The 17523-nt window shown below is 47.1% G+C and overlaps 2 protein-coding genes across 3 annotated transcripts; one reads left to right on the top strand and one right to left on the bottom strand.

Moving 5' to 3' along the window:
* Nucleotides 1-661: 661 nt before the first annotated feature.
* On the bottom strand, nt 662-2898 carry LOC100919622. Of its 2 annotated transcripts, none has more exons than XM_012552403.3 (3): nt 2380-2898; nt 1960-2116; nt 662-1563 (listed from the first exon to the last, which is right to left on the bottom strand). In XM_012552403.3, exons 2-3 carry the CDS (start codon nt 2040-2042, stop codon nt 972-974), a joined length of 675 nt encoding a protein of 224 aa, XP_012407857.1. In that variant the 5' UTR covers nt 2043-2116; nt 2380-2898; the 3' UTR covers nt 662-971. The 2 variants fall into 2 exon arrangements, with proteins under 2 accessions (XP_012407857.1, XP_003773517.1); XM_003773469.4 differs by having other exon boundaries at nt 663-1563; nt 2005-2116.
* A 273-nt stretch (nt 2899-3171) lies between these two features.
* Nucleotides 3172-13570, top strand: CPXM1 (carboxypeptidase X, M14 family member 1). Its single transcript, XM_031941546.1, has 14 exons — nt 3172-4277; nt 5438-5566; nt 5781-5890; nt 6139-6278; nt 6741-6831; nt 7291-7441; nt 7630-7718; nt 7811-7934; nt 9924-10120; nt 10689-10868; nt 11034-11331; nt 12104-12243; nt 12438-12540; nt 13258-13570. Exons 1-14 carry the CDS (start codon nt 3830-3832, stop codon nt 13518-13520), a joined length of 2463 nt encoding a protein of 820 aa, XP_031797406.1. The 5' UTR covers nt 3172-3829; the 3' UTR covers nt 13521-13570.
* Nucleotides 13571-17523: the final 3953 nt, after the last annotated feature.

Here is a 17523-nt window from a genome sequence, read left to right as displayed (position 1 = left end):
CAACAATGAGGTACTTCAAGGCAATTCAAATAGACTTGGGATGGAAAGTGCCATCCTCATCCAGAGGAGAATTATAGATCAAAGCATAGTATTTTCACCATGTTGTTGTTTGTTTTTTTTTCCTTTCTCATATTTTGATCTAATTTTGTGTATGCATGATGAATATAGAATATAGAAATAAATCTAGAAGAATTGCACATGTTTAACCTATATCAGATTGCTTGCTGTCTTCTGGAGGGAGAGGAGAGAAAAATTTGGAACACAAGGTTTTGCAAAAGGTGAATTTTGAAAACTATCTTTACATGATTTGGAAAAATAAAATGCTATTAAAATAATAATAATAAAAAAACCCACCAGCATGTCTCTCAAATCTTGTTCCCCAATCAAATGAACTGAGATCTAAAATGGTAGAGAAGCTTAGAGGAAAGCATAGTATATTTAGGGGAGATTGGGCAAGTTGCTTAATCTATATGAACCTCGGTTTCCCCAACTGTAAATTGGGCATTATTCCTACTTTAGGGTTGATTTGAGAAAAGTAATTTGCAAACCTTGAAATTATTAGTCTCATCCATATGGTTAGACCTAGCATCACAAGTCCCCATTGACTTTTGGAAGTCAACAGAACAATATGACATTCCCCTCCCCCCCTTCCCATCCCCAATCCAGCAGGACAAAATACTGAGAGGCAGCTGGGTCAGGGCCCCTTTATTGCTTTTACCAGGTGTATTCCAGTCTGAGTCCTGTTTGGGTCTGGGATCCATTGTACTCGGGCTATATTTTGGACTCCCGTGTTTGCTTTCCAATCCAAGATTCTTGTTGGAGGTCAGGCAGGGATTAGGGAGATCGGATCTGTCTTCTGATCGGGGCTCTGTATTCCAGATATGGACTTCAATATTTGGTGATTTGATCTGTTTTCGGAGGAGAGCTCCCTGCGTTCGGGGCTGAGCGTGTACTAGACTCAGGGCTCTGGATTAACCCTCCCTCCAAGTCAGCCTTCGAGTTCGTTTCTTGCAGCCGAGCACCATCGCCAAGGGCATAGTGAGCAACAGGTAAAGGATAAAGAGGAACAAGGGCGGCAGCATCATTTCTGAGCCCCCTTCTCCCAGCAAGGACAGCAGGGCCAGGCCGGCGGACAAGTCCAGGGCCAGCTCCAGAGGATGAGGCCAGTGAAAGCTGAAGGCCTCGGGGTGCCCCGTCCGACGGGTTTCGGAGGAAAGGTAGCTGCTGCCGGTACAGCATTGGCTGGGTTGGCTCGAGCTCTGAATCTGCCACGTGGAGCTGTCCCCCTCCCCGTCCCCATCTCCATCTCCGTCCCCATCCCCATCCCCATCCCCAATCTCGTCTCCGTCCCCGTCCCCGTCCTCGTCCCCGTCCTCGTCGTCGTCCAGATCCCTATCCCCATCTTGGTCCCGGTTCTTGTCTCGGTTCCTGTCTTCGCCGGTAATGCACGCCTTCGCACATTCCTCAATCCATTTTTGGCACCGAATATTCCTCCTCCTGCCTCTGCACCGCGGGCGTGGGGGATTCCTCACGCAGCCCGAGGACTCCTGCAAATTCTGGGACCTGGGGGGGCACACAGCACGATAGGCACGGAAAGTGGGGTAGGGGATTATGTGTCGGACAGACGGCAGCAGCCGGGGCCAGTGGGCGCTTCACTTCTCAAATCCCATTCCCAAATTCCCACCCCTCCACAAAGTTTTCCCCCTCCCACCAGCTCCTCCGAAGCTATTCCTCTGTTCCCGGATTCAGGGCGCAAACCTAGTCGGGTCTCTTGAAATCATAGGGTCCTAAGAGACTGGGAGTGGGGCACAGAGAAGTGGGCCAGTTGAGGGGCAGGGAAGGTGTACAGAGCAGAGTTGGGGGGAATCTAGAAAAGCAAGAGGGCTCCTCCTGGGAGAGTGGAGTGATAGGACCGGGAACTTCTGGGGGAGCCACTGGCCACCGGCTTCCGTCACTCACACACTCGAAGGCGGAGGACGGCGGGAGTTATCAATGTTGCCAGACCTCAGCGGCTGGTCCCAATTTATCTTTTTCCTGTTCATTCCCGCCGTGGATGACCCCGCGGGGCCCGGGACTCAGCCAGCCCCAGATGGAATGGAGGAGCTGGGGTTGGGGGCTGGAGGGTGGAGAGGAGATCCATAAAGCACCGCCCCTCCAAGATCAGCTCCGCCCGCCTCTCCCTGAAGCTAAATCTTCTCTCCGCCCCTAGTCTTAGTCCTTTTTCTCCCATCTCAGCTCCTCCTCCCGGCTTTAGCTCAGCCTCTCCATCTTCAGCCTTGACCCCCACATCCCCGAGGCTTCCACATTTGCCGCCTCCGCCCTCCAGGAGCTCGCCCGCGAACGCCTTAACCAACCCCATTCCAGGGGCCGAGGTCTCACCCCTGCTTTTGGAACTGCCCAGGCCCCTCTTTTCCAGGCCAGCCCCAGCTCCTGGGAGGCGACTCTGATCCTATTGTGACCCCATTGAGCGGGTGGGTGGGTGGGGGGCAACCTTAGACCGGAACCGGGTGGGGAGTCACAGTCCCGGGGCTGATGGAAGAGATCGAGTTTTCGGATGCTAGGGATAGCCCTCCCGCACCCACTCCAACCCCTAGAGAACACAAGTTCCTTGAGGGTAGATAATGTTCGCTTTTTATCCAATAAATGTTTATGGAATTGGATGGGAACCCTCCCCGGGTCTTAAGGAGATGGCAAAGAAGGAAGAGAATGATTGAAACAGTCCGTCGGACTCGGGTAGAATTTTTAAAGCGGAGGGATTTAGATCTTCCAGAGATAGCTGAAAGACCCTCCCCCTCGCCCCCCCGCTCCCACGTTGGCTCCGCCCCCTCCCGCATCTGTCGGGGCCCGGTTCCCTCCCTACTGCATCCGCAACCTCAGCTGTAGTTACATAACCGGGAACGTGGCAGATGGCGGGGGCGGAGAGCAGGAAAGTGGGTTGGAGAGCTCCGACGCCAGTGTTCGCCTCCAGTCCTCCATCCAGACTTTGAACAAAGCTGGAAGTCTCCGTTTCCCACCTCCCACATACTTCCCTCAGCCTCAGTTTCTTTCCTCCTCAACACTCTCTCAGAAATGGTGGAGGGTACGGTCGGGTTGGGCCCCAGGAGCTCTGGGTCCGCAGCTTGGTTTTTCCTACATTTCTTAGCTGCTAGGGTCTTTCCGCAAGCAAAATCCCCTCCCCCATCCCCTCTGATCCCCCTCTTCAAGGCCCCACAGGGTCATACTCCTCCCACAGTCCCGCCCCTTGCTGGAGCCTCGCAGCCGGAATGGAAAAGGACCCTCCTGGCGGAGCATCCCTTCTAGCTCCTCCAGATATAAAAGGGGGGCTGGGAGCCTGGACAGCCTGAAAAAGAGGGAGTGGCAAGTTGTAGATAGAAGCCTGGCACGTGGATGAGATTCCCTCCTCCTATCTCTCCTCCCTCCTCCTTCCCCCCTTCTTTCCCTCCCTCCCGTCTTCTCCCAATTTCACTACCTAAAGGTTACTACTGGCAGTACTAGAGAAGGAGGAGAAGGTGGCTAGAGGAATACTCGAGAAACCTGAGCCTCAGTTTCCCGGCTTTTTATTCTATTTCGAAGGGGCGCTGGTCGGGGGAGGGATCTGAGTTTAGAGCCGGTCAATAATAACCTCCCCTCACTTTCTGGGTTGGGACAACTCAGAGGGAAGGGGAGAAGTGGAGGAAGGGGCGGAGGCGAGGGGCAAGGGGGAGGGGCAGTGCAGTGAAAGGAGCTCAGACCCGGAGGGAGTCTCAGATCTACCGACTGACTGACGGACGGACACCACACAGCTTTTCCCCCAATCCATCCCATCGTCTACCCGCTCCATGCCTTGGCCATGCGGGCGTTCCTGCTTACCCTGACCGTCCTAGCACAGAGCTCTCGCTTCAGCCCCAGGCTGGGGGCATTTCCAGTCTTTGCCAACTCAACTTCCCGCCTCCGGACTTCGGAAAACCAGGTCCCCTCAACCCCCAGGCCTGCAATTTCCCCGGACCCCACCACCTCCGCCCCATGGTCCAGGACACCGAAATTCCAGGGCCCCCGAACTTCTCGGCCCTCTACTCCCATCCCCAATATCTTTACCCCTCGTCCCGGGCCCCCTGAGTCCCTCACCCCTAGAATCCCTTGGTCCTCAACTTTTCCGGCTCCTGCTACTCTCACCTCACGACCAGGAGCCCAGACGACTTCGGTTCCTCGAACCACAAGACCAGGGACCCCGGCTTTCCGAACTCCCCATACTTTAACCCCGATGCCTGGGGAGTCCAAAGAGGAGGCGAAGAAGAAAGGTGAGACTCCCCTTCTTCTCAGGTCGGTCTTTTTCAAGTCAGGTCAGTTCTAGAAATCTTTGTTGAATTGAATTGAATTGTCTCAAGATCCGAGTCTGAGCCCAGTTGGTACCTCCAGGAACCTTTGTAGGAATCAAGACTTTTGTGCCTCAGCCCGTTCTCTTTCCACTCCCCTTCTCCTTCCAAGACACATATTTCTCAGCCCCTTCCCCCTACATTCACTGAAAACCTTCCATAATCCCTCCTCCAACTCTTAAAAACACACACACACACAGAGCATATAAACCACACACACCACACACACACACACACACACACACACACACACACACTCACTGACTCCAACATACCCATACTTGCTTATTCACACTCCTACCTCTGGGCATTGGAAACTCCGTCTGGACCTGGTTCCTCTGTCCCTCCAGCGATCCCAGACTTGAAAAGCTCTATAAAGACAGAAGACCTAAGGCTGTTCAGAAATGTGCAGGAGATGAAATTTAATCAGAATGGAAGGCAAGGAGAAACAGAGACAGAAGGGGAAAGAGATAGAGGGAGAAAAACATGAAATTCAGGTGGAAATCTAACCATGAAGAGAATGAGAGAAACAAAGGAGGAGAGAAAAGAAAGATTAGGAAATAGGGAGGAGAGAAGCAGAAACAGGAAAACAGAGACAGAGAAAAATAGGAGGGGGAAGGGAGAAAAGGGGGAAGGAGAGGAAGAGAGAGAGAGAGGTGGGAGAGAAGAAAGAAAAAGAGAAAGAGAGAACAAAGAGGATGAGGAGGAAAGGAAGGAGAAGGAAAGAGGGAGAGACAAAATGAGAGAGACAAAACAAAGACATAAAAACTGCAGAACCAACAGAGACAAGGGAGATAGAGAAAACAGGAAAAGAAGGGTAGGTAGAAAAAAAGAGTGGGTGAGAGGAAGAAAGGAATAAAAATGAGAAAAGTAATTGAAGCAGAATCAACAAATTTTTGGTAAATTGAAGCTGTGTGTGAGGGGGGAAAGGGAGGATACAATATCATACATTGTCTCTTCCTCTGCCTCCTCCCCCCCCCAACCTCCCACCAAGATCATGAATGAGGAATGTCTGTCTCCAGGGATCTAGTTCAGCTTTTTCCCTGCTTGGATCTCTTCCAACCTTCCTGCCCTTCCTCCTTCAGCAAAACCAAAGCTTCGAGTCAAGGTCCGTGTTGTTAAGAAGAAAAAAGTTGTGATCAAGAAGAAGAAGAAGTTGGTTCCAACTCAGCCTAGCCCAGAAAACCAAGAGATCACTCAGGATCCAGAGCCAGGTAGCTCCCAACTGAGGGACATTCAGTCAAGGAACATGGAAACATCTGGTCACAGATACACTGATACATAATTACAGATGTGTTTGGAAACACAGTTTGATACATGTACACTAAAATGCGCAAGCACAAGGAAGGACTCATGCCAAGACAGAAATATATACATTATGGATCCCATCTTCCTGTGTTCCCCCTCTCGTTTATTTCCCCTACACAGGCTGCCCACCCCTGGGACTGGAATCTCTTCGAGTCTCTGATGAACAGTTCCAGGCTTCTAGTAGCCAATCATATGGCCTGGGAGCCCATCGTGGAAGGCTCAACATCCAGGTGAGAAACCCCTCCTCCCCAACTCCTCCCATGTCAGAGACACCTGCTCCAACAGGTAGTAATCCACCCAAAACATGCCCCCCTATATAAACCTTTCTGCAAAGACACAGAGAGAACTTAGAAAAAAAAAAAGAAAAATCATACCGAATACTCTCTCAGATACCTTCCCCCTGAAAGAAAACTCCTTCATCCCATACTATGTTTTCTCTTCTCCATACCTTGTTTTTCTCTTGATGTTTGTCCTGCAGTCAGGCTTAGAGGATGGGGATCTTTTTGATGGGGCCTGGTGCCCAGAGCCAGAGGATGATCGACCTTGGCTACAAGTGGATGCTGGTCGCACAGCTCGCTTCACCGGTGTCATCACCCAGGGCAGGAATTCCATCTGGAGGTGCAAAGACAGTCTGGGTTGAATTAGAATGAATTGCAGAGAGAGGGACTGGGAAAGCAGGACTCCGGTCCTGGAACATCCTTTAGATTGGATTTAGATTAAAAATTCCTTTAGATTGGAACATCCATTGGAATCTTTGCCCTGGACACTGACCATAAAAGGACTTATGGGATCCTGGGTCTTAAGGTTAGGATTTACAAGTTGAACCTGAATATCAGGACACTTTGATTCTTCCCCTGATTATGTCTCAAATGTGTGACTTGGACTCTCTTTGGGACTCATTTTCTCCAGCTGTAAAAGGGGGAAACTATATTCAATGATCTCTAGAGGCTGACATTCTAGGAATGGCTATAGGTGGGGCACAGCATCATAAGATACTGAGATGAGGAACTAGGTGCAAGAGAGGGAAAGAGAGGCTCCTCCCTCCAGCCTCAGGATTTCTTCTCCTTTTTCCTGCTGAAGGTATGACTGGGTCACTTCCTACAAGGTCCAATTCAGCAACGATACTCTCACCTGGTGGGGTACTAAGAATCGAAGCAGTGGACTGGATGAGGTGAATGGGGGTGGAAGGGATGAGCAGGGGAAGGACATGGGAGGATGGGCTGTGGGCAAGCCAGACTACCGCATCCCAGAACTCAAGCCTCTGTGACTTCCACCTCTCTAATTCCTTTAGAATAGAGCTGTCCTTCATGTGTATCAGACAGGCCTGCTGAGATACATGTGGAAGAGAGACATGGGGAGATAGAGAGGTAGTCAGATAGACCAGGAGATACAGAAACAGAGATCGATAGAAGGAGATGGTAAGACAGGCTCAGGAAGATGGTGAGATAAAAACACATATAAAGACCTAAGGGAGACAGGGAGATGGGAAGGCAGAAATGGATGCAGAGACCACTGCTGAGGTCCCATGCTCTTTTGGGTGTGGGGAGCATTGGACAGGGTGCTGTTTTGGTACCGTGGGCTCCAAAGTGGGAGTTCCCTGGGAATGGATTATGACTTCTCTCCTCTTCAGGTGTTCCCTGGGAATTCGGACCCTGACACATCAGTGCTGGCACTGTTCTCTCAGCCTCAGGTGGCCAGATACATAAGGCTACTACCCCAGACCTGGCTAGATGGGGGTGCAGCCTGCCTCCGCCTTGAGGTGCTAGCCTGTCTGCTCCCAGGTGAAGACCCGGGGAGAGAACATGAAGCAGGATGGGAGTTCCAGGAGGCAGTGGTTGGGGGTAGAGAAGGGGAAAGTTGTGGCTGGGGGGCTATAGGGCCAGAACAACAAGTCCTGGAGGTCACTGGGATTAACTGTGGGGGAAAACCAGGTAGGATATTAGTAACAAAGTCTTCCCTACTTACCCAGATCCCAATGGGCTCTTCCCTCGAGAACCTCAGCTTGGATCCTCAGACCCTCTGGACTTCCGCCATCACAACTACAAGGCTATGAGACAGGTCAGACTCCCCTGTACCCTGATCCTTCCCTCTCTTCTTCCCAGATTCCTCCTTTAATCATCCTCATTTTTTCTACTCCACCACCTCCACAGCTAATGAAGAAGGTGAATGAGCAATGCCCAAATATCACGCGTGTCTATAGCATTGGAAAAAGTTACCAGGGTCTGAAGCTCTATGTGATGGAAATGTCTGACAAGCCTGGTGAACATGAGCTAGGTATGGACACAGGGCCCAGGGAAATAATCCTTAAAATTCTTCTAGATCTCCTAGAGGGAGCTTTACAGAATAGCAGAGCTGAAAATCTACAACATCTACAACTGAACATTTAAAACATGTTAGTAGAAATTAGGATGAAAAACCTCTAATGGGGACATTTTTGGAGATCACTAATCTTACATCAAATCTAAACCTCTCTGTGAACTTGCTCCATTGTTTCTAGTTCCACTCCTCTACTTCTAGCTGTCATATCTTTGCCCCCAATCCCATCTCTCAGAGTTTTTTGCTTTCCACATCATTCTTCTGGCTCATTTTAGGCTTTTGTAATCTATTAAAATATTAACATCTTTTGTATACAAAAATCTCCCCTATCCTTTTGAAGTTGACTATTTGAACCCAAATATAGAACTTTACATTGGTCTCTATTAAATTTAATCTTGTCAGACCTAATCCATCATTCTAGTCTGTCAGGCTCTTTTGGAATCACTACTCCCGGCTCTGTGTTATCTCCAAATCTGAAAATTATGCCATTTATGTCTTCATAATTGATCATTGATAAAAAGTTTAAACTGTTCCTCGTGACATTCTTCTAGAGACCTCCCTCCAAGTCAACATCAATCTATAAATGATTACACTTTGATTCAATCATTTATCATTCACCAAATTCTACCAGCCCACATCCCTCCATTTTATGCACAAAGAGCCTTTGACATTTGAGCCTTTGTCAACTGCTTTGTTGAAATCTATTTGTGTTGGGTATATCTGGCCATGATAATATAGCTGTTTAGTTTCCCTTAAAAAATAACTGGCATTTTACAAAGGGCTTTAAATTTTGCAAAGCACCTTACATTTATTAACTTGTCTGTGTTTCACAACAACGTGAGGTTAGTATTCTGGTCATTATTTCTTCTCCTTTATTAAAACACTTTTTTAGATAACCTGGAAAGTAGGTATGTTTTGCCTCCAGTCTTTGAACCTGCTTAGGATAGTGACCAGTCTGCGTTTTGCATTTGGTACAGTCCTTACAACAACCTCCCAAAATAGGCAGAGAATGGATTATTGTATCCATTTTATAGAGGAGAAAACTGAGACCCTGAGGGGGAGAATTGACTGAGGCAGAATTCAAACACCTGAAACAGGGGTGTGAAGAATTCCATATTTGGAGTCAGTGAATCCAAGCGTGAAGCCTTGTTTTGTTACTACCCATGTGACTGAGCAAATTGATTCTCTCTCTCAATCTCAGCTTCCTCTAAAAAATGAGAGTGGTGGGCTATACCAGGTATTCTCAATCTTTTGCGTGTCATGGTCCCTGTTGGTAGTCTGGGAAAGCTATGCACCTCTTCTCAGAATAATCTTTTAAAATGCATACAAAAGATAAATAACAAAGGAAATCAATTGTGTTGCAATTCATCTATCTATCGAACTATCTTTTTTTTCTTCAAAAAGCAAGTTCTAGGATTCCAGATGACTAGATGAAGTCCCATGTCCCTTTCAGTTCAAATTTTTTAATCATATGACTTCCAGAAAACAGCCCTTTCTACAATCCCACCCTTAAGTATGGATTGCTCAAGAACTATGGGACAGAAAACTGAGATGGCAGTGAGTCAGCTTCTAATTGATCTTGGAAATGAGTAGGGAGGGGATCAGAGAGAAAAGAAGAGCACTAAAATGAGGATCAAAAAAGCTGGGTCAAAGGAAGGTCATAGGGAAAGGGAAGAAGAGAGATGAAAGGGATTGAGAGAATGGTAATGGGATATGGGATACGTGTATAAAAAGCAGTTTGATGGAGACATTAGATCATACCATAAATGAAACAATCAGAGGGAACAGGTGAGTCTATGTTCTCCAGGGGAAGTCAGAAGTGAATGGGAGAGCAAGCACTGTATCCTATCTCTCCCTGAGCGTCACCTGAGGCAAGTATGAATTGAGAAATTAGGGCTGTTATCTCAGAGAGCCTGGGGGTCTCTTCACTCACTGTCCCTTCTCTAGGAGAACCAGAAGTGCGGTATGTAGCCGGCATGCACGGGAATGAGGCACTTGGCAGGGAACTGCTTTTGCTGCTCATGCAATATTTGTGTCTTGAATTTCTCCGTGGGAATCCTCGGGTAACTCGGCTTCTCACTGAGACTCGCATCCACCTATTGCCCTCCATGAACCCCGATGGCTATGAAATAGCTTATCAAAAGGTATGTCCCCTATCTTTGACCTCCAAATTTCAGACATCTCTGTGCTAGGATGACTACAGGGCAATCGATCCCTCGGTGTGACTCTTGACTCTGACATCAGGCTCACCTTCACGTGCACTAGCATCTTCAAGTTATCCTATAGCCATTTATAATCCATGAGCCCTAACTACTAGATTCCAGTCTCATCCCATAAGCCCTGATGACTATGCAATCATTCCTGATCCCCTAGTCCCCGTCCCCTATTATTCTCTCTTTTTTAAATTAAAGCTTTTTATTTACAAAATGTATGAATGGGTAATTTTTTTTAACATTGATCCTTGCAAAACTTTCTGTTTCAAATTATCCCTCCTTCCCCCCCCCCTTCTTCCCCTAACTGGCAGGTAGTCTCCCTATTATTCTCTACAGGGTACTCATTTACCAGAGTGTTCCCCCTAATTCCTGACTCTTGATTACCAGACAGTGACCGTGTCTATGCTTGACTGTCATGTCTAAGCCCAGAGCACCAGCTTCCAGTCCCGTGAGTCTGTGAGTCTCCAAGGTTTTTTGAATGTTCTGTTTTATCTCGCAGGGCTCAGAACTGGTTGGGTGGGCCGAAGGACGATGGACCCGACAGTACATTGACCTGAACCACAACTTTGCTGACCTCAACACACCCTTCTGGGAAGCTGAGGACGAGGGACTGGTACCCCATAAGTTCCCCAATCATCATCTGCCACTGCCGGCTTATTACGTAATGCCTAATGCCACAGTAAGTGACAGTCACGCCACTGGTTACTCAGAAACAACTCAGAAATAGGCAGTAACACCCCCCAATAACCACTGAAAGATGTTCAACAGTGACCCAGAAACGCTGCAGCACCCACCCCAAAGCTTCCGAGCCGTGTCTCTCACTTTGCTCTCTCTGCATCCCCAGGTGGCCCCAGAGACTCGGGCTGTGATTGATTGGATGCAGAGGATTCCGTTTGTGCTGAGTGCCAACCTGCATGGCGGGGAGCTGGTGGTATCCTATCCCTTTGACATGACTCGGACACCCTGGGAGGCGCGTGAACTCACCCCCACCCCTGACGAGCCCGTGTTCCGCTGGCTCAGCACTGTCTATGCAGGGACCAGCCGAGCCATGCACGAACCGGGGCGCCGACCCTGCCACAGCGAGGATTTCTCACAGCATGGCCACGTCATCAACGGCGCAGAATGGCACTCAGTCGTTGGGAGTGCGTGAGCCCCCCTTCCCCCCCAGACACCTCCATATCCCAAGGAGTGTGCAAGCCAGGGCTCTATAACCGGGGGCCTTCCCCCAGAATGCTGTAAACCTCCACCTCCTCTCTGCAACAGCCTTTCTCTAAAGTGTACCTGTGCTTGTCCTCTGAAGCCCTCTCCCCTGTGCAACTGATTGGTGCGATGTGTCCCATCCCTAACCCACTTGTCCATGGTATAACTGTGTCCCGTCCCTAACCCACCTGTCCATGGTGTAACTGTCCCCCGTCCCTAACTCACCTGTCCACAGTGTAACTGTGTCTCATCCCTAACCCACTTGTCCACGGTGTAACCGTCTCCCGTCCCTAACCCACCTGTCCACGGTGTAACTGTGTCCCGTCCCCAACCTATATGTCCACGGTGTAACCGTGTCCCGTCCCCAACCTATATGTCCACGGTGTAACCGTGTCCCGTCCCTACCCCACCTGTCCACGGTGTAACCGTCTCCCGTCCCTACCCCACCTGTCCACGGTGTAACCGTGTCCCGTCCCTAACTCACCTGTCCACGGTGTAACCGTCTCCCGTCCCTAACCCACCTGTCCACGGTGTAACTGTGTCCCGTCCCTAACTCACCTGTCCACGGTGTAACTGTGTCCCGTCCCTAACCTAATTGTCCACGGTATAACTATGTCCCATCCCTAACCCACCTGTCCATGATACCTTTATCCCTGGTGTTATTGTCCCTCTGGATTGGGAAGCTCCCAGAGTAACTTCCCCCTTCCCCCTCAGGCATGAATGACTTCAGCTACCTCCACACAAACTGCTTTGAGATTACAGTGGAACTCTCCTGTGACAAATTCCCACATGAGAGTGAGCTGCCCCAGGAGTGGGAGAACAACAAAGATGCCCTTATCACCTACCTGGAGCAGGTTTGACTAATCTCTGACCCCTACTTATGAGGAGAGATTGGTCCTACCCAGTCACCATCTCTGACCCCTACCCACCACACAGGGGCTTGGGCTTGAGGCAATTGTGATCCCTCTTTCCCCTCCCTACTGAAGATTTTAAAAGGGCACAGGGGTGGTGGGATCCAAGCCCTTTCTTCTGTCTGTATCTACCCCAGGTGCGAATGGGCATTTCAGGGCTTGTGTTAGATAAAGACACAGAGCAAGGCATCCCAGATGCTGTCATTGCAGTGGATGGCATCAACCATGATGTCACCACAGGTAAGTCACCATGGGTAGACAGACTAGGAACCTCCTTCTGCCCCAACCTAATGTGGCCAAAAAGGACCTTTCATCCTTGAAATTGTGGGGATCTTGGGGAGTAAGGAGAGGCCCTGAGGATTGAGGAAGGGAACTATCTGAAATGGGGGTTTCCAGGGAATAAAGGGATCTTGGGAAGATTGGGAAATTTCAGTTTGGAGTAGAATTATATGGAATGTGGGAGGGCAGATGGAACTGGAAAAATGTGGGAGACTAATGCGGGGGGATGGAGAGACCCCGAGGAGTGATCAGGAATTCTAGACTATTGATTAAGCTTTGGACTTGAAGGCATATTAGATTTGGGGAGGCCTGAGAGTGAAAGGGGCTGGAGTGCTCAGTGGTTGAGGAAGACCCTAAAGTTTAGAAGGAAAGCCCTTCACCAGTTACTGGAAGGGCCCCAGAATAGGGTGAGAGTTACCCTTCACTGGAGGAATTTCAAAGTCTGAAAGTAGGCTTTTAGAATTTGACAAGGGCAGCTGGGGCTAGCTCAGTAAGCTCTCCAGGAGGGTCCACTTGGCTCCTAGATTTGCGAGATCTTTGCAAGACTCAGGAGGGCAAGTAGGATTCTGGGTGTGTATGAGGGGGGCGTCACATATTTCTGGGGGACAGGTTCAGTTCTGGCAGTCATTAACTCTATTCCAGCTCTAGAATCTTATATGTCTATGTCCCCCTCCCCAGCCCCAGGCGGGGACTACTGGCGGATGCTGACTCCCGGTGATTACATGGTGACAGCCAGCGCGGAGGGGTACCACTCGGCCACCAAGGGCTGTCGAGTCTCTTTCGAGGAGGGTCCTACTCCCTGCCATTTCCGTCTCAGCAAGACGCCCAAGCAGCGTCTGCGAGAGCTCCTGGCGGCAGGTGCCAAGGTGCCCCCTGACTTAAGGCGGCGGCTGGACCGCCTGCGGGGCCGTGGGGTGCGGGCAGGTGGCGCGGGACGCTGACCCGGGGGCTCTTACAGGCAGGACCTGGATTAAAGCCTTCATGTCACCACCACCTGTGTCAGTGACTGTGACTCGAGCCTATCCAACTGCCCTCATTCGTTCTCTCACTTATTCATTCACTCATTTTGCGTTCATTTAAGCTTTAAGTTGTGGACCGGACCCTGAACAAGAGTAGGGGAACATTCGTAGATGAGACGCACATCCCTGCCCTCATGGATCTCAGGGCTTAGGAGGAAGCTAAGATACAGACACAAAAGAGTCTCCTGCCGGTGGAGGGGGGAGTTCCAGTTTTATTGATTTGACTCAGACCAAGCCCCAAGACCCTGCAGCCTTCTCATGCATTCATTCCATCCATCTTTACAGATCTGGTTACTTCAACTCTCCTACTTTAAAGTCTTCAGTGACTCCATTTGCTCCCTAAATAATAGTCAAAGTTAACATTTATACAAGCCTTAAGGGTTTACAAAGGCTGTACATGGTTAAAAACAAATCTTTTGATCCTATCCACAACCCTGTGGGTAAGAGCTATTATCATCCCCATTTTACGGAAGAGGAACTGGAGAATGAGAGGCATTAATTACTTGCCTAAGGCCACACAATACTAAGTGACGGGAAGGATTTAAACTCAGTTCTCCAGGCTGGAAAGGCAGGAAATGCTATGCAGCCTCCTTAGTCAGGTTCCAATCAACTTTTCCCTGGCTGAACTCACATTATTATCATTAACATGTTGGTTTTTCGATCTGCCAAACTGGATCACTCTTGTTTAGCCTGATCTCCAGGGGTTGTTTCTGGAAAATCAGCTCCCCGATACCTTGTTTTTGTTTTTATTTCTATTTTTTGATCAACTAGCATTTGCGAAAGCTTTTCCTCTTCCTCTTGACCCCATTTAGAAGGAAAACAAAACCCTTGTAACAAATATGCTTAGTCAAGCAAAACAAATTTCTGAGTTTGGGCCATGTCCAGAAATGTGTGTTTCCTGCTAGATCTGTGAGGAGGTGGGGAGGACCACCTCTCTCCAATCACAGTTGACCATTGCATTGATCCAGTCTTTTCAAGTTGTTAAAATACTTTGCTTTTGTCAATAATCAGGGGTCTAAGAAAGAACTATACTGACCTGGGGATTAAGCTAAGTGCTTAAGAAAAAAACCATAATTAAGCTGGATTGTAATTTAAGCACAGTAATTGTATATTCTGAGATATCCCTCTGTAGCAAATTAGACTTTAAACAAAACAAAGCAAAAAACTGGGCTTCCTTCTGCTCTTATGTTTTCCAGCCTTTTTACCTTTGCACGAGCTGTACCTTATCCCACAACACCCTTCTTCTCTATCTTTCTCTAGGAAGTCTTACTTACCCTTTATTGTCCAATTGAGTTGCCATCTCCTTTACCAAGCCTTCCCAAACTCCTCCAATCATGAAATGATTTTGCCCTTTGCTGAAATGTTCCCTAACCCTTGCACTTTGTCAGCATTTCATATATGCAGAAATCAGGTTCAATCTAATTATTTATCTTTACTGTGATCTTGGTCCCTACTTGACTATGAGCTATGTAGGAGCAAGTTGTGAAGCCCCCAATTCCAGGACGCTCCCAGTCTCAGAGCTTTCGTCTTCACTGTTCTAAATCTTAATCCCTAGATTCCAATCTAAAGACCAGAATCCCCTCAATCCATCCTCATCCCCATTCCATAGGTTCAGACCACCTATCCTTGATCTTTAATTACTTTATTCCCTTCTGTTACTGCTTTTATCACTGGATGCTCTATGGATGGTTTCCCCTGGTCAGCACACTAGGCTATATGAATGTGCTTCCTAGGGTTATTTATGAGAAGAAAGAATAACTAGACTCAGAAATAAAACATCAGGGAAAAGTCATTAGACTTGTGGATCAAAGAAAATTCCTCACTCCCACACTAGGTGTCCCTAGCTCCCCAGATCTATGGTCTAGAACCTATTATATATGAAAACATTCCCCTTTTAATATCAGAAATATTGTGGCTCTACCTATCTGATCATAGTTGTATTATTAGTACTCGCTGATTGAGAAAATGTATAATTTGTTTCTTATTATGTATGTAGGAATGTATATATATATATATACATATATATATATATATATTTGTTTGTTTGTTGTTGTTGTTGTTTCAAATAACATTTGAAAAAGTACAGGGCATACTTGTAATCTGTGACCAATTATTAGAACTCTGGACTTACATATTCCAAATTCAAGTATGAGGATTTCTTAGTTACAAGTCTTGAGTATTTATGTCCCTTCGTAGGGTTTTTCCATTTGGCTCACAGATGTCTCAAAAAAAATATAATAAGGCAGAGGAGGAGGAGGAAACTCCTCAGCTCATCACTTGGAATAACAAGTTATTAAAACTTTATTTGACCTGACAGCAAACAAAAAGGATTCATACCAGAGCCCATAAATAATTGAGAAAATCTCTTTTCTTCTCTTAGTTCCTCTCTCATCGGGGACCCCTCTAATCAATATGATTTATAGTATAAGGGAGGTAAAAGGCATTTTCTAGGTACCTACTACATGCCAGGATTTGTGCTAAGCATTTTGCAAACATCTCAGAGAAAACATAATTATAGATTGCCCCTTCACCAAGCCTCAGCTCCTCAAATTTTGTACTATTGAAAAGATAGAACTTTATAGTTTACTCCTCTCCATACTAGTATGTATACTGAAGAGAAATGGGGTAGAAAGAGATACTAGATGGGAAATTCAGGATATAGATATAGAGGGGCTGATAGATATAGTTAGTATTGATGGAAATTTTCAACTCTCTTCTCTTTGCCTTCTCTTTCTCCTGTCTTTTTCTTCTGTCTCTCTTTTCATTTTTTTCTCCTTTCCTCTCCTTTCTTCACTCCTCTTCTCCCCTCTCCTCCCTTCCCCTCTCCTCCATCTCCATCTCTACTCTCTCTTCTTCCCCTCCCTCACTTTCCATAGACATTTTGGGGGGTTAAGTAACCTGATCTTAGAATTTGTGATTTGTGATGCTGGAAACTCCAAACATAGTCTGATATGAATCTGATTCTGGGAGAACAGATTTCAAAAGCATTCAGAGAAGGATAAGGAGGATCCCAGGGATTAAAAATTTTACAAGGGAAATCAACTTAAGAATTCTCAGCATTCTCAGGAATGAAATTTAGAATTCACAAAGATAAGCAATTCCAATAATAATAACTGACATATGATACTTTAAGATTTGCAAAATGAATTGCGTACTTTACTTCATTTGATCTTTGCAAGAACCCTGTCAAATGAATATTATCAAATTATTGTCCCTTTTTAACATATGATTAAACCCATAGCAACAGAACTCAAAGGACCAAAGAGTGGATTTGAACTCAGTCTCATCTGACTCCCAAACTAACCCTTTTCCCACTACACAGAATGTGTCTCTAATATGTCCTCCAATAAGGAAGAAAAGTGGGAATTGTCAAAAGATACCATTGCAAAATATATTAACTAATTTAGATTTAAAAAAAGACATTCAGAAGGTGGAATCAAAAATATGTAATAGTAGATGAATAGAAAGTTATATTATGTTGTTAGGGTAAGAAGGTTTCAGGAATGCTAAAGTTCAATATGAGGGAAGGATGAGGAAGACAAGTAAGAGTGGTGGAGAGGGGATTGATTTTTAGATATATTGGGGAAAAAATGGGAATCAAGGAAGAGACTAGGGTGAGAAGACAGAACAGAATTACTCTTGTTTTGTTTGTTTCCGCTGCCAAGTATGACCTTTGGATTATAAAAATTGTCGACATGGCATCGATGTCCAGGATAAGTAGGAATATAATAAAAGAATCCTTTATGAACTCTAAGTCCCTAGTCCAGATGACCTATCTTTGTCAATCACAGATTTAGAGCTGAAAAGGACCTCAGAGGTTCCAACTGTTTCATTTTACAGGTCAAGAAAATCAAGTGACTTCTCCAAGGTCACATAAATATGGTGTCAGAGATAGGATTTGAACTTCTGACTACAGAGCCTTTGC

The sequence above is a fragment of the Sarcophilus harrisii genome, chromosome 6 (genome assembly GCF_902635505.1).
Source record: "Sarcophilus harrisii chromosome 6, mSarHar1.11, whole genome shotgun sequence".
In the NCBI taxonomy this organism is placed as follows: Eukaryota; Metazoa; Chordata; class Mammalia; order Dasyuromorphia; family Dasyuridae; genus Sarcophilus; species Sarcophilus harrisii.
The sequence above is the reverse complement of the archived record's forward strand: the minus strand, read 5'-3'. Positions and strand labels throughout refer to the sequence as shown.

What these genes read in the sequence shown, in the direction of transcription:
- LOC100919622 (XM_012552403.3), bottom strand. Translation starts at nt 2,042, where the DNA reads ATGAACAGGAAAAAGATAAATTGGGACCAGCCGCTGAGGTCTGGCAAC. An exon ending in CGTCCTCCGCCTTCGAGTGT is followed by an intron (nt 1,564 to 1,959) that starts GTGAGTGACGGA and finishes GTGCCCCCCCAG; the next exon opens with GTCCCAGAATTTGCAGGAGT.
- CPXM1 (XM_031941546.1), top strand. Translation starts at nt 3,830, where the DNA reads ATGCGGGCGTTCCTGCTTACCCTGACCGTCCTAGCACAGAGCTCTCGC. An exon ending in AGAGGAGGCGAAGAAGAAAG is followed by an intron (nt 4,278 to 5,437) that starts GTGAGACTCCCC and finishes TTCCTCCTTCAG; the next exon opens with CAAAACCAAAGCTTCGAGTC. An exon ending in ATGAAATAGCTTATCAAAAG is followed by an intron (nt 10,121 to 10,688) that starts GTATGTCCCCTA and finishes TTTATCTCGCAG; the next exon opens with GGCTCAGAACTGGTTGGGTG.